Genomic DNA, 13,930 nt, shown 5'->3' on the forward strand with positions numbered 1-13,930 from the left:
GAAAGAAGGTAAGAGATTCAGAGGCACTCTGCAGCAGACTCCAGAGGACTGGGTAAACACCTGAATAGTGGCACAGAGGGAGAGTGGGAACTCTGAAGAGGGTTGTGAGTTTCTAGTATGAATGTTTTGGTGGATGGAGATGTCATTAACCAAGGCAGAAAAATACTGAGGTTCTTAATAGTTGATCAATAACCCACTTCAGGAAAGAGAAAGACAGATTACCTCCACAGCCCTACCTGAACAACATCAATGCAGGCATCCAAGTAGATACAACCTTTAGATTCTTTTGAATTTTTCTCATCTTTATAGGAATTGAGAATATACGAACCATCAGGAAGCTGAGTTAAGTAAAAATACCGCCTCTTGAACACCTATGGGGGAAAAACCAACAATGACACATTTGTAACGTATACATTACATTGGAACAAAAAACCTTGAAGGGCTTGCCACAGGCATTATATCAGGACAATTTTCAGACAATCTGGAGAAGTCATTAGGAATAACCATTATCTTCATTTTTTTTTAAGATGGAGAGCTTGAAGTCAAGTGGTTTACTCTCAGTCAAATATCTGGAGAAGTTTTATCACTTTAAAGTTTATAAAGCATTTTTGTATCCGAATCCCAATCGGTTTCACTATAGCCTTCTTTTTCTGTTTAATTGCGAACCATGACTGGATTCTCATAATTTTGTTCACATCACCACAAATCCAAGTGTGCATACACACACACACCACCCCCACCATATATTTACATCTCACCTGCATTCACCTATGCTGCTCCAGTGTCCCCTCGTGAGAGTCCAGCTTGTAACACACTCACAGGCAAACACTGAGAGTCATTAGTTGCCCCCAGTTGCTACTGAGTGTCTCTATGCCGAGATTTGAGTCAAAAGGCCCAATGGGATTGGGCATCCGTTTGAAATTAAGGATTCACAACAGTTGAGGAGTAGCCTGTTGCTGCAACTCACACTGAAACTCACTGGAATGGGGAAAAGGAGGAAGACAGCCTGATTCATTAATTCTGCCCCACTACTCTCCCTTAAAAGAATCTTGGGGGCTTCCGTGGTGGCGCAGTGATTAAGAATCTGCCTGCCAATGCAGGGGACATGGGTTCGAGCCCTGCTCTGGGAAGATTCCACATGCCATGGAGCAACTAGGCCCTTGCACCACAACTACTGAGACTGTCCTCTAGAGCCTGAGAGCCACAACTATTGAGCCCACGTGCCACAACTACTGAAGCCCACGCACCTAGAGCCCGTGCTCTGCAACAAGAGAAGCCACTGCAATGAGAAGCCCACACACCACAACAAAGAGTAGCCTCCACTCTCCGCAACTAGAAAAATCCCGTGCGCAGCAACGAAGACCCAACATAGCCAATAAATAAATAAATTAATTAATTAATTAAAATAAATAAATAAAATGGTTGCTGTTTGGGAAAAAAAAAGTCTTGGACCTGATGAAGGAGGTGGAAAAAGGGTTAAGGTTAGGATTCAGAGCTCTCTGATGAATCTATGCTTCTTCCAGTGAGCCACAGACTGCAAGCTGTGTTCGGCACTTGTTATAGTAAAATTCCCCAGATTAAGAGATCTAAAATCATTTCAGGGTGGGAATAGGAAGACAGACTAGCAAATAGCCTCCTGGTGATCATACTGAAGAAATGTATTCCTATGCATCTTGTCTTACTCACAGAAGTCAGCTTTAAGATTTAAGCCTGCGATTTTCAATCACCCATCTGATAATCCAGTCTGATCTCTATTTTAAGAACTTTAATTATGGAAAGAGTATTATTTGGCAAGATTATTCTTGAAAACTACTGAACTTCTGGCAAAGTATCTAAAATATCAACAATTTATTTTCGCATGGCATGAGTAAGCAAAATATAGAAATAGGTTAAGGGGCACTTCTTTTAAGGAACACCAGTAAAAATAAATAACACACTTGTATTTATTTTTGACTTGTTCAAATATCATCGATTTTGGAATGAGTGACAAAAATATACCAGTGTGGGGAGCAGCCTAACAGGTTAGACTGGTAAATGTTTACAGCTCCTATTTCAGGGAGGGGCCGTGTGGGCTATATGGTATCAACAGAAAGAAGGCCAAGAAGAAAATACCACTTTATTTTTCAATGCCAATCAAGTCAATATTACTGCATTAGTATACAAAGGTACAGAGAGTGTGTGTGTGCGTGTGTGTGATCTCATTTTATCCACATTTAAGTTTACTGCAACTGTAATTGAAGAACTCTAGATTCATATACAAGGAAAATGTTCATCATAATGATGATTATATATATATGTATATATATATATTTACACTTGCTTATTTTCATGACAGTGGTTTCATATGTTATTAAATTGATGGAACCAGAAGACCTAAAATGACATACTGAGCTAATTTCAAGTGAACAAAACACTACTTTTTAAAAGTTCTCACAGTAATTATGACAAAAATTAAAATACATTTTCCAGGCAAAATTAACATAAAAAAATTACAACCAGATTAGAATCTGAGCCACGATCAAATCTAAAACTCAAAGTTTATAGGTTCAGTGGCACAGTCTGTAGAATCCATTGGCAGAGTCCTTAGCCAGCAACAGAGGAAGGGAAAACACAGAGCAAGACATTTGTGGCACAGAGTCAAATTAGAGCCTGCAAATTTTTTTTCACGTACAGCTGCCTCGCCAAGCAAAGATGTTTTGTTGCAGCCGCCACTTCCAATATTAGCAAAGCGCGATCATTACAATAGAGATGGAAAGGGATCTGAAATTACAGTAAATCACTTCCTGTAACATTGCAATTATGTCTAAATGTGACACTGAGGTAGGTAGCTGGTGAATTTGGGGAGAGAGCAGATGCCTGAAAGTCATACAATCTTGAATCTCACCCAGCACTCCTGCTCCCCACTGTCCTCAAGACTTGGCTTCTCTCCGTTTCCTCACTTGTAAAATGATGCGATCAGATCAAATGATCTGTAAGATCCTTTTTTTTTCACGATCTACAAATAATTTTATTGAAAATGAACAAATAACACAGCAGCCTTCCCAGCTGGGGGCCATACTCCCCAAGCGATTTCCTACAGGCTTAAAGCATACAGTTTGCACAGTAAGAACATTTTTTAAAAAGTCATTTCTATAGACAGAAGACTCTGCCCCAACAACAGATCTGTAAGATCTCTAAGATCTCCTCTCATTCTAATATTCTATGATATATGTTGGGTTTCAACTTCTGGGAAGATTTAAGGTACTTTTCAAAGAAGAAAGGAGTATCATAAATCTCATGTGGAACCAAAAGGGAAGTCAGAAACATGACATTTTTTTATGCTGCTATTTAGGGCACAGGTCTACGTTGTTTTTTCCATTTCGAAAAGAAGACAGCTGTTAAAATAATGACTATGTAGAACAGCGGTAATTACTGTATATCATACCTTTCATCGGAAGGACTCAACTCCTTTGTAACCAACAGCTAATTCTTTGAATGTCACTTGCGGATAAGCATGATTATCCACATTTCACCTAACAGCAAACTGAGACCAAGACCTCATTCAACTTCACACAGGCAAGTCGATGGCAGAACTGGAATCGGAATCATAGGACAATGACAAAGAGACTCTTGCCCAAACCTTCCAGTGGCTTCCCATCAACGTTAGTGTAAGACCCAAAATCCTCCCCATAGCCTGGGATGATGTGTATGATCTGGCCTTGGATTATGTCTTGGACTTTATGTCTAATTATGCTGCTCCAGCTACACTGGCTTACCTGCTGCTCCTCAAATCAAAAAGCCTCCTTCGGGCTTTTGCACTTTACGTCCCCTTGGCCTGCAAGCCTCTTCCCCCACATATCCACAACTTCTTTCAGGTCTTCACTGGAATTTTACCTCCTCTGAGAGGCCTTCTATGACTACCTGCCCTCATGGCAGCACCTTATTTGATCTGTTTCATAGAATGATCACTATCCAAATATATCTTACTCATCTATCTATTTATTTGCTGTCTGTCTCTTTTAAACTGTTAAGGTCCATGTCTCATCCACTGCTGTAGCCCCAGTACCCGTCACAGCGCCTGGAATGCAATAAAATTTTGCAAAATGAATGAGGAATGAATGAATAATTCATTCTCCAGTGCAGATTCTCCAGCGGTTTCATCCAATAGAAGGGTGTTTCTCTGTAATGCCTGTATTCCTCTTCTTCCTTCCCACCTTTATTATTTTTCCTAGATGATGAACACAGCTGAACATGCTCCCCCGTACTCAGTGAGAAGCATGGATCCTGACCTACTCAGACCACCCAGAAGAATAAAATAGAGAGTTAGCCAAAGGAGGTAATTCTCTGAGATCAGGTCCTGCCAAGTCTCCTGAAGGCCCTGAGCTGTCTGGATGACAACCTTTTGAACATTTACCATACGACCCTTTCTGGAGCAAGAACAAAGGCCTTTTGTCACTCACTTGAATCAAAGATGGAAGGCCGGAAAGTTTGAGCACCTAGCATCCTCAAAATTAGGAGAGCCTTTTATCATTTTATATAACAAATCTCAAGGGTGTTCACCTGTGTGTGTTCCCTAAGGGGTAATTATTTACTGCTAAATTCTATGAACCAGGAGCCCTGAGAAACGATGGTCTGAAGGCTTTGGCAAAGTAGGTGGGCCAGAAGCAATGTAGAAATGGAGCGGGGGAAACTTACTTGACTCATGTCTCAGAACAGGAAAGAAGAGGCAGGAGAGCAGGAGACACACTGGGTCTCAGAGCTGTTCACAGCAAAGATGAAAGAAACAATGGGGAAGAAAACCCCACGACTTATCAGAAAATTGAGTTGCAGTTAATTATACCAGAATGTCAGGAACGTCATCCTGCTGAATAACCCCTACCAGTAGGTTGGCAACCTAATATATCATGGCTCTCCATCGTATCATTTTACAGTCCTACCAAGTTTTAATATACTACATAGGTCTACCCTCTGGGAAACTGGTTAAAAATCAAATGTTTTTTTAAAGATAATTCTATCATATCTGGGCACTGGAGATTTTTTAACTATTCAGTTTGAAGCAAGGTGTAAAAGGAGGGGTCTACAATCCACCGTTCTCATTAGAGGCGAAATTAATTTATCATGTTTCTTGTAGCACATCATGGCCCAGCTCAAATTTCCAATGACCCTCAGTTACCCACATGGTAAGGCTCCCGTGCCTGATCTGACATTCCAGGTGCTCTCACAACCCTACTAATAGTATAAAATAATAACAATCTGTGACATCTGTGGCGTGCCTGCTACGTTACAGTTTCTGGCGAAGCACTTTTCTCACATTATATCAGTGAATCCTTTTAACGACCATGTGTGGTAATTACTGTTATCGTCTCCATGTTACAGAGGAGAAACTGAGGCACGGGGTGATAGCAAAGAACCAAATCAACCCCATCTCCCATGACTACCCAACTTCACCTAACACACCTGCCCTGTACACACTGCCTGCCACGTTCACCTCCTCTCTGATTCCCTTCCTTGGAGGCCCCACACCTCCTTCAAGCCTTCTCTGACCCCAGATCACAGTGGATCTGGACTCTTATAGCACTGGGTCTCTGTACCACCTTTAAACAATACATTACTATTGTGTGTCTCATCTCCCCAAACAGGTTTTAAGCTCTACATGGTATGCCTCTCTCTCTCTACCCTCCACAGTGCCGACACCTTGTACTAATAAGGTGTTCAGTATATATTTGGTGATGATAAACTCATTGATCCCTAATAGTGTCTGGCACATAAGAAGCCCTAATAAATGGTTTTAAACAGTCACCAATGAATGAGGGGAAAGGACACATAAAAAAGCAAATTAGTGAGAAATCCCTTACCCATTAAAATGAGTGTAATCCGTTTGATAGCTGTGAGAGAGGGACTGGGAGCCTTGAGCATACAATGTATCCATATATCAAAAATAAAAGATTTCCTCTTCCCTTTGTTCCAATAAACATAGTGACCTTGGCCTCCCAGCAATTATTTTAATATCATATGCGCTTTCTTAGGTAAAATCCTCTTTTGATTTGTTGTTCTCCCACTGCAGAAGGCAAAAAACCCTCCCGTAGCAGTCAAAGAATAACTGAGAACTTTTAGACTCGGGATATGTAACAAATGGCTCTGTTTTGTGCAAAAAGAGAAAGAAAGGGCACCAGAAGTGAGTCATACATCAAGCAGCTGAACTTGCAACCCCGATAACATACCCAGACACTTCAATGTTTAATTGCTGAGAATGGGGAGGAGGGAGCTTGAGGAATGTGACCAAATTGAGCCAAGAGGATGCATAAAGGTGGGTGTCCCAAAGGGTTGGCCAAGAATCTACAGCAGATTTTTTTTTTTAAATGAAAAACCACCGTCAAGATCAGAGCCTTCCTTATTCCATATATCATTACATCCCTTAGGAAAAACAGTTCTAAATACCATGGGGAGGTCATGTCCAGTATCAGAGCTATCTAGTCCACACTAAATTCCTTCACTGATATGGACAGAAGTTGAAAAAAGCAGATGTCTCTAGCAGCTACTTGGGGAAAAGAACATGGAGGTTTCTGTTAGGACTGGAGTCTCTGCCTGAGGGATCGTTTATTCTCTATGCTCTTAAACTTCTCTCCAAAACTTTCCCAGGAACTGCAGAGTGGCAATGGGGTGTGTTCTCATTATCTAGAAGGTACAAATTGAGGAAATTAATCACCTATGACAAGGCTTGTCTTGTTTCAACACGAACACCAAGAACAAAGCAATTATTAGCTGAGTAAAGTGGTCACTGTGCCCAGAAAACCAACAGAGCTTCTGCGAGAGCTGCAGGCGGCCAGCATCCGCCTCCGTGAAAGGACCCACTCGGGCACTGAGAACTGTGACTTGGGGAGTGACACACATCATTAGCAGCTCTCCTGCAGCCTGGCTTCCTCGGGGCTAGTTCTCAGCCAATAACGGGGAAGCTCAGCAAGCACTTCCGGGAAAATAATGACAATTGCAGAAAACGGTACAGACTATATATTAACTGACCTAGCTGGCGGAAAGGTGTATACTGGGGAAAATACAAAGGTTCATTCCATAAATATGGGGTCTTCCAATCTTCCAATATGAAGAACTCAGCTTAGTTCCGTCACCAGCCCCTTCTCCCTAGAGGCCATCACCATTGACTTGAATGTTCTTGCAAAATTGTCTGGCAGCTGGCTAGAGAGGTTGAACTTTCTAAAGCAGCCCATATACAAATTACTTTGGCTACATTATTCATACTGCATTACAGATCATGTGGTTGCTTTCTCAAAACACCTTATAAAGTAGGAGTCTTCTGATTCTCTTTTATCTACCAGATGCGGCGGAGTCTTTTCTAACCCTCTTTCATCCATTTTTTTCTTTCTACCTTCTCTCATGATTCTATCTCTTCCTTCCTGGCCATTCCTAGATTGTCTTATTTCTGAGAGTCAAAATGGCCAGGAAAAGGACTCAGACTTGTTGATAAAAAACAGTTTAAAGTGGTCATGCATGATTTCAAACTTTGTAAAGGACTGGTTCTACATAGTTTTTAAAATCCAGAAATTTCTAAGTGAATAAAGATCTGCAAACTTACACCTCACTCTAAAAGACACCAAGCTGCCCTGCTTTAATCCTGGCATCCCCAGAAGGATCTGCAGGCCAGTGTCAAGCCACACCGCATCAAAGAAGTGCAGATAAAATAGGAGGGAAGACGCATGGCTCCTGTAGGCTGTTATTTGCCAATGAGTCGTGATTAATACCCAGATCCCTCTGCTGTAGCTTCCTGGTTAGTCTGCTGTGAATTTGCAGGGGCTGTCAACACTTGAATTTTCTAATAGAAAAGGTTCTTTGCTCTCAACTCTGCGAGCCCTAGCCCTGTGGTGTTCACTGCCGAAGCCACCGAAGCTTGTTATCAGCATGGGCTGGAGTTCCTAGCAGGCATGGGACTCTGGATGCACCAAAGGTAAAACTGCCACCAGGATTGGGAAAATGACTCAGCCAACAGCATACCTGAATCATCTTCCCATTTACTTAGAAGAGGCAGGAATATTCTTTTTTTTAAAAGCCCTTTAAAATCTTCTTCAAGGATTTACATGGTAGAAACAAATATGTAGAATTTTTCCTTTCAGAATGTCTCATAAACTCTGCAGTGCCTTGCCTCAGTTCTTCTGTCCTATGCCTGAGCCAATCCAGGCCTGAAGCAGGAAGTGTGTGTATGATTCCCCACCCTGTACAGGGCACCCAGGGCTACAAGCCTACGGCCTCCAGTGCACCTCAGTTCATCAGCCTGGACTCTTCTGCTTTGGCCCTCACTCCAACTTCCAGCCTGATGACTACGAAACCGCTACTCACACCGTGTCCTCCACCCCCCGCCCCGCCCCCAGCCTGTTCCACAGACTCACATGCCCTCTGTTTATATGGGAGAGAGAGCACAGTAAACACTGCAAGTTTCCACTAATTTCAACGATGCTAAACTAAATAAGAGTTAAAATACAATTCTTATAGGAAAAAAATATCTTGGTGAAATCCCTCAGACACCTTTAATGGAGTCTGGCTGGACCTTCCTCTCATGCCCACTCTAGCCGTGATAAAATCTGGAAATTCACTACTACTGCTATGGTTTAGGAGGTAAAACCAGAACAACATAGGGTGTGTATTCAGCCCCCAGAAATCCAAAATGGAGAGCCAGAACCCATAATAAAGAATAACTGGTGTTGTATAACAAAGGGAGTCCAACTCGAGGATGGATGATGCCTTAGAGGACTGGGGCGGGGAGGGTGGGGGGGACTCGAGGCAGGGGGGAGTCAAGGAAGGGAGGGAATACGGGGATATGTGTATAAAAACAGATGATTGAACCTGGTGTACCCCCAAAAAAATAAAAAAAAAATAAAAAAATAAAAAAACAAAGGAGAAATTAAGAGTTTCCTACAAAAAAAAAAAAAAAAAGAATCACTGGGATAAATGAAATTCATAACCAGAGACAATCCCCAAAGCTCATTAATGGTCTTTATATTTCAAATTATTTGTCACTCATTTTTCTTAAAGAACTGCATAGCGCACAGATCACCAAATTGGTTTATTCTTCTTTTCCTTCCTCTGCCTACTGTTTGGTAGAGGTTTTAATAGAAATAAGTGTTTTTATGTTATGTGAATTATATCTCACTAAAAAAAAACAAAAGAAAGAAGTGGCCAAAATATGAACAGCTGGGGATAAAAAAGAGGAAAAGCAAAGAGCCTAGCTCAGCAGCAGCAGCTGTCCCCTTCAGCCAGGCCACGTGGTCACCAGGTTGCCTCAGACCCACCACCCATTTCATGAATTTATGGTTCCTGCCTGGCCTCTGTAAGTAGCACAGTTTGCAACCTCGGGGGTAGACAATACAAAGGCTAAACAATCAATCTCTGACTAACTGATTAAATTGCTTTTCTATTTCTGTTGTAACAAATTACCACAAATACTTAGTGGCTGAAAACAACATAAACGTATTATCTCACAGTTCTGGAGGTTAGAAGTCCAACCTGGGTCTCACTAGGCTAAAATCAAGGTTAGAGCAGAGCTGTGTTTCTTTCTAGAGGCTCTAGGGGAGAATCCACTTCCTTGCCTTTTCCAACTTCCAGAGGCTGCCCACATTTCTTGGCCCTTGCTCCATCTTCAAAGCCAGTTACATAGCATCTCTCTCTGACCCTGCTTCTGCCCTCACATCTCTTTCCCTAACTCTCCTCTTCTGCTTCCGTCTTCCAGTGACCCTTATGGTTACGTTGGATAATCCAGGCTAATCTCCCTATCAGCTGATTAGTGATTTTTAACTCCCCTTTGCCATATAAGGGAACATTTACAGATTCCGGGGATTAGGAATGGATATCTTTGGGGGGGGGGTGCTTTATTCTGCCTACTACACTAACCAATCTGTAGTTCACAAATTATGAAAGAAAATTTAAAGCATGCACTTTTTTACAGATAACTGTATTTTGATTTATAATATATGAGCTCCTAAAAAAGTTATATATAATGCGGAATCTAGAAAAATGGCACAGGTCAACCAGTTTACAAGGCAGAAATAGAGACACAGATGTAGAGAACAAACATGGACACCAAGGGGGAAAGCAGGGGAGGGGGGCAGGGTTTGGGGTGGGATGAATTGGGAGATTGGGATTGCCATATATACATAAGAAAAAAAATACCACAAATTGTATGCTTTAAATATATGCAGTTTATTGTATGTCAATTATATCTCAATAAAAGTTCTTAATAAAAAAAGTTATATGTAAAGCAAATTATAATTTAGAGTTGCCTTTTTCATTAGAGTAACTCACTATTGAAAGGAATCCTGTGGTGAATTGTTTTGTAAAGATATTAACTCCCGGGGCTTCCTAGGTGGCGCAGTGGTTGAGAATCCGCCTGCCAATGCAGGGGACACAGGTTCCATCCCTGCTCCAGGAAGATCCCACATGCCGCGGAGCAACTAAGTCCGTGAACCACAACTATTGAGCCCATGTGCTGCAACTACTGAAGCCCACGAGCCTAGAGCCTGTGCTCCACAACAAGAGAAGCCACGGCAGCCACGGCAATGAGGAGCTCGCACACCACAACGAAGAGTAGCCCCCACTCACTGCAACTAAAAAAGAAAGCCCGCGCAGAGCAAAAAAAAAAAAGACCCAACACAGCCAATAAAATAAATAAATAAATTTATAAAAAAAAAAAGATATTAACTCCCTAATGTCTTGTTTAAGGAATCCAGATTTCCATACATTATATTTACTTAATGTTGGACTAAAGGTTAAGTATGGGTAAAGCATTTGAATATTTTGAGAAGGTTAGGGGAAGGGGGTGGAGTCAAAAACCACAGAACCATTTTCTAACAAACTGCCCAGGATCATCACCTTCACACATGCATTTCGGAACCTGCTAACTCTGACAGGAAATACAATAAACACTAGAGTCTCATTCACTCAGCTAGGGAGCACCGTGTGCTGATTAAGATCATAGCCTCAGGGACTTCCCTGGTGGCGCAGTGGTTAAGAATCCATTTGCCAATGCAGGGGACACGGGTTTGATCCCTGGGCCAGGAAGATCCCACATGCCATGGAGCAACTAAGCCCGTGCACCACAACTACTGAGCCTGCGTGCCACAACTACTGAAGCCCACACACCTAGAGCCCGTGCTCTGCAACAAGAGAAGCCACTGCAGTGAGAAGCCCAAGCACCACAACAAAGCCCATGCACAGCAACAAAGACCCAACGCAGCCCAAATTAATTAATTAATTGATTGATTAATTTAAAAAATAAAATAAAATCTATCTTAAAAAAAAAAAAAGATCATAAGCTCCGGCATCAGCCTTCCTAGATTCAAATCCCACCTCTGAAAACTCGAAGCTATATGACCTTGGGTCAATCACTGAATTTCTTTGTGCCTCACTTTCCACATTTGTCAACCAAGAATAATAAGAATGCCTGTTATCTTAGGGCTGCCATAATGATTAAAAGAGATACAGAATATGAAACATTCAGTATGGTGCCTGGCACATGTTAAGTCGTCAATAAATGGTTTTTTTTTTATCCTCATCACGTGCCAAGGCCCAGGCTTAGGTGCAGGAGACATATAGAAGCATCCTGCAACTTGGATTCGTTATTTTCAGGGCTTGAAAATGAAAGTGAGAACAGGACATGACCACTAAATGGAAAGCAGCAGGCAAAATATTAAATTAAGATAAAATTTGAGTCTTTCCTTGGTAGACACCCATGGTTTCTGCTTGCAGCCTGTGTGAAAGATAGAATGACCTTTAATACTTAATGGAAGTGTGAATCACCCGCGGCAAACCACATGATGTTATATTGAATATCTGAAAGGACAGTTATATTTGGTATCAGAGAATAATTTGTTTTTCTGCTCAGAATCTTCAAGTAGCTTGTTAGTTTTACCTTTGGATTTCCATGGCTCTCCACAGCCTCCCGAACAAAAGCCAACCTCACATCCAAGGCATTCAAGACCCTGAACAAAGCCCGTACGCAAACTCGCTTTTCTGGCCAAACTACAAAACTCTCTAGTTCTGACAGCACTAAGGTACTGCTTGGTATAGCAGTTAATTTGGTATGTTTCTTATACTAGTCTGGAGGCTTTTGGAGGCCAGGGACCCCATCTTAGATATCCATATGTTCTCCCACGGTGACCGGCATACAAGAAAGCACCTAATTAATATTTGCTAAAGAAATAGAGTACGCTCTTCTTCTACTCCTTTACCTTCATTTCCACACAGGAACCTTTGATGTCTTTTTTGTTTCAAAGCTATTTTCTTCATTCAGCTGACAGCCTCCTTTTTAAACATCCTGATTCAGAAGATAATAATTACATTTCTTTAAAAAGGTGCCCTTCTAAATTTATCCTGAGGTTTCAGAGTTCTTAAATTCCATACATCTGTGAGAATCCTCTCACTAAAAATTTTTTTGCTACGGCTCCTTGTAAAAAATTTTGAAAAAGAAATATCGTTTCCAGATAGGCTAGTCATGGCAATATCTTTCAAATGATTAAATAATAACTGCTTCTTACCTTCATGGTAACCGTGATGGTGCTGTTTACATTGGCTTTATGCAACCAGCCTTGTTTGATCACACCACCCTTCTGAGAACATAAAGATGATGAATCCTGAAATCGAGCGAAAATCATCAGTGAAACAGCAGCTAACCCACCATCTAATCAAACAACTGGGGGGCATGAATTAGGCCCTACCCCACTTTCCAATGCAGAAACTTCCCCTCCCCGCCGCCGTGAAGATGCCTGATTTAACTTGAAACTGTTTACTACAGGATGAAAGGCTCTGTGCCGTGCACAGAGTAGGCACTCAATATTTACTAGATTGTATGGGCTGTCTTCTGGGAAAGTTGTCTGCATTACATAAACAGTCAAACGGCACCTCAAAATGTCACAGACATCTGGGCCATCTGTCCCAAGAGGGATCTATCAGGCAGGAGAGTCCAGATGGAATTACCACGCCACATGCCCAATGCGGGACAAGCAACTCCACAAGCATGTCCCACAGGTGGAAAAACATGTTTATACACACATCACAGCCCATTTCACTTGATTTTTCCTAAACTCCACTTGGAAATGCAACGATTTTTAAAAAAAGTTTTAAAAACACTCATCACCTTGAAAGCTGGCCCCCGACCACTGAAAAACAATGCTTTCCCTCATCTTTTCTCAGGGAAATCTCTCAGCAGAAGTGACTTTGAAGAAACTAGTGAGGTTGCCCCCATCTTTACCTCATCCTTGTCACAGTCCTCATCAATCTCAAATACATGATTGGGAATCTTTTCTGGTCGCAGAGATTTGCTGAAAATACAAGAGAGTTGTCTTAGACACTGAACAGTATAGACAAAAAAAAAAAAAAGCAAGATGAGTAGACTTCTTTCTTTCACCACCAAGAAAATGCCAAGACATAAGAAGGAGAAATTCTTTTCTCCTTTCCAGTCAGTTTCTCCCCTCTGACTAAGCTTGCATTACCTTTTGTGAAAGGACTCCCACGTGTGCAGCCAGCAGCAAAGACCTAACCAAGCCCAAACGCTCAGGGAGGGCAGCAATTGCAAGGAATGTGTGCCAGAGCTGTCAGTGGTGGTGGGACCTTATCTTTCCCAGGCCAAAAAGCAACATCATGTTATTCTGGCTCTTCCGCCTGTTTGCTGTATGACCTTGGACTGATCCCCTTTGCACTCAGCTTTACAGAACATCTTTAAGACTCAGTTTTCTCCTCTGGGAAAGTGCCTTGAAAACTACAAATGGCTACACCAAGGCCTATTTCTCCAAAACATCTCCCATATGATATCCTGTGAGGTTAATAGTATTATTGATGAGAAAGGGGAGAAAAGTGAGAGCTCAAGCGACTGAGTGACTAGCCCAAGGTCATCCAGCTAGAAAGTGGTAGAAATAAGATTTGAACCCTGACAGTCTGGCTCTTGGGCCAGAGT

At 41.8% G+C, this 13,930-nt stretch overlaps 1 protein-coding gene across 3 annotated transcripts in view; it reads right to left on the minus strand.

Annotated features, from left to right (window-relative positions):
* DOCK11 (dedicator of cytokinesis 11) overlaps window positions 1–13,930 on the minus strand; it is a 181,314-nt gene that overhangs the window by 123,674 nt on the left and 43,710 nt on the right. For all 3 annotated transcript variants that reach the window (XM_057719162.1, XM_057719161.1, XM_057719163.1), the window contains exons 5-7: window positions 13,229–13,298; window positions 12,516–12,611; window positions 237–371 (exon numbers count right to left, since the gene is read on the minus strand). In XM_057719162.1, the coding sequence (XP_057575145.1) occupies window positions 237–371; window positions 12,516–12,611; window positions 13,229–13,298 (301 nt within the window). The remainder of the gene's footprint in view (window positions 1–236; window positions 372–12,515; window positions 12,612–13,228; window positions 13,299–13,930) is intronic.

This window comes from Hippopotamus amphibius, chromosome X (genome assembly GCF_030028045.1).
Source record: "Hippopotamus amphibius kiboko isolate mHipAmp2 chromosome X, mHipAmp2.hap2, whole genome shotgun sequence".
NCBI lineage: Eukaryota > Metazoa > Chordata > Mammalia > Artiodactyla > Hippopotamidae > Hippopotamus > Hippopotamus amphibius.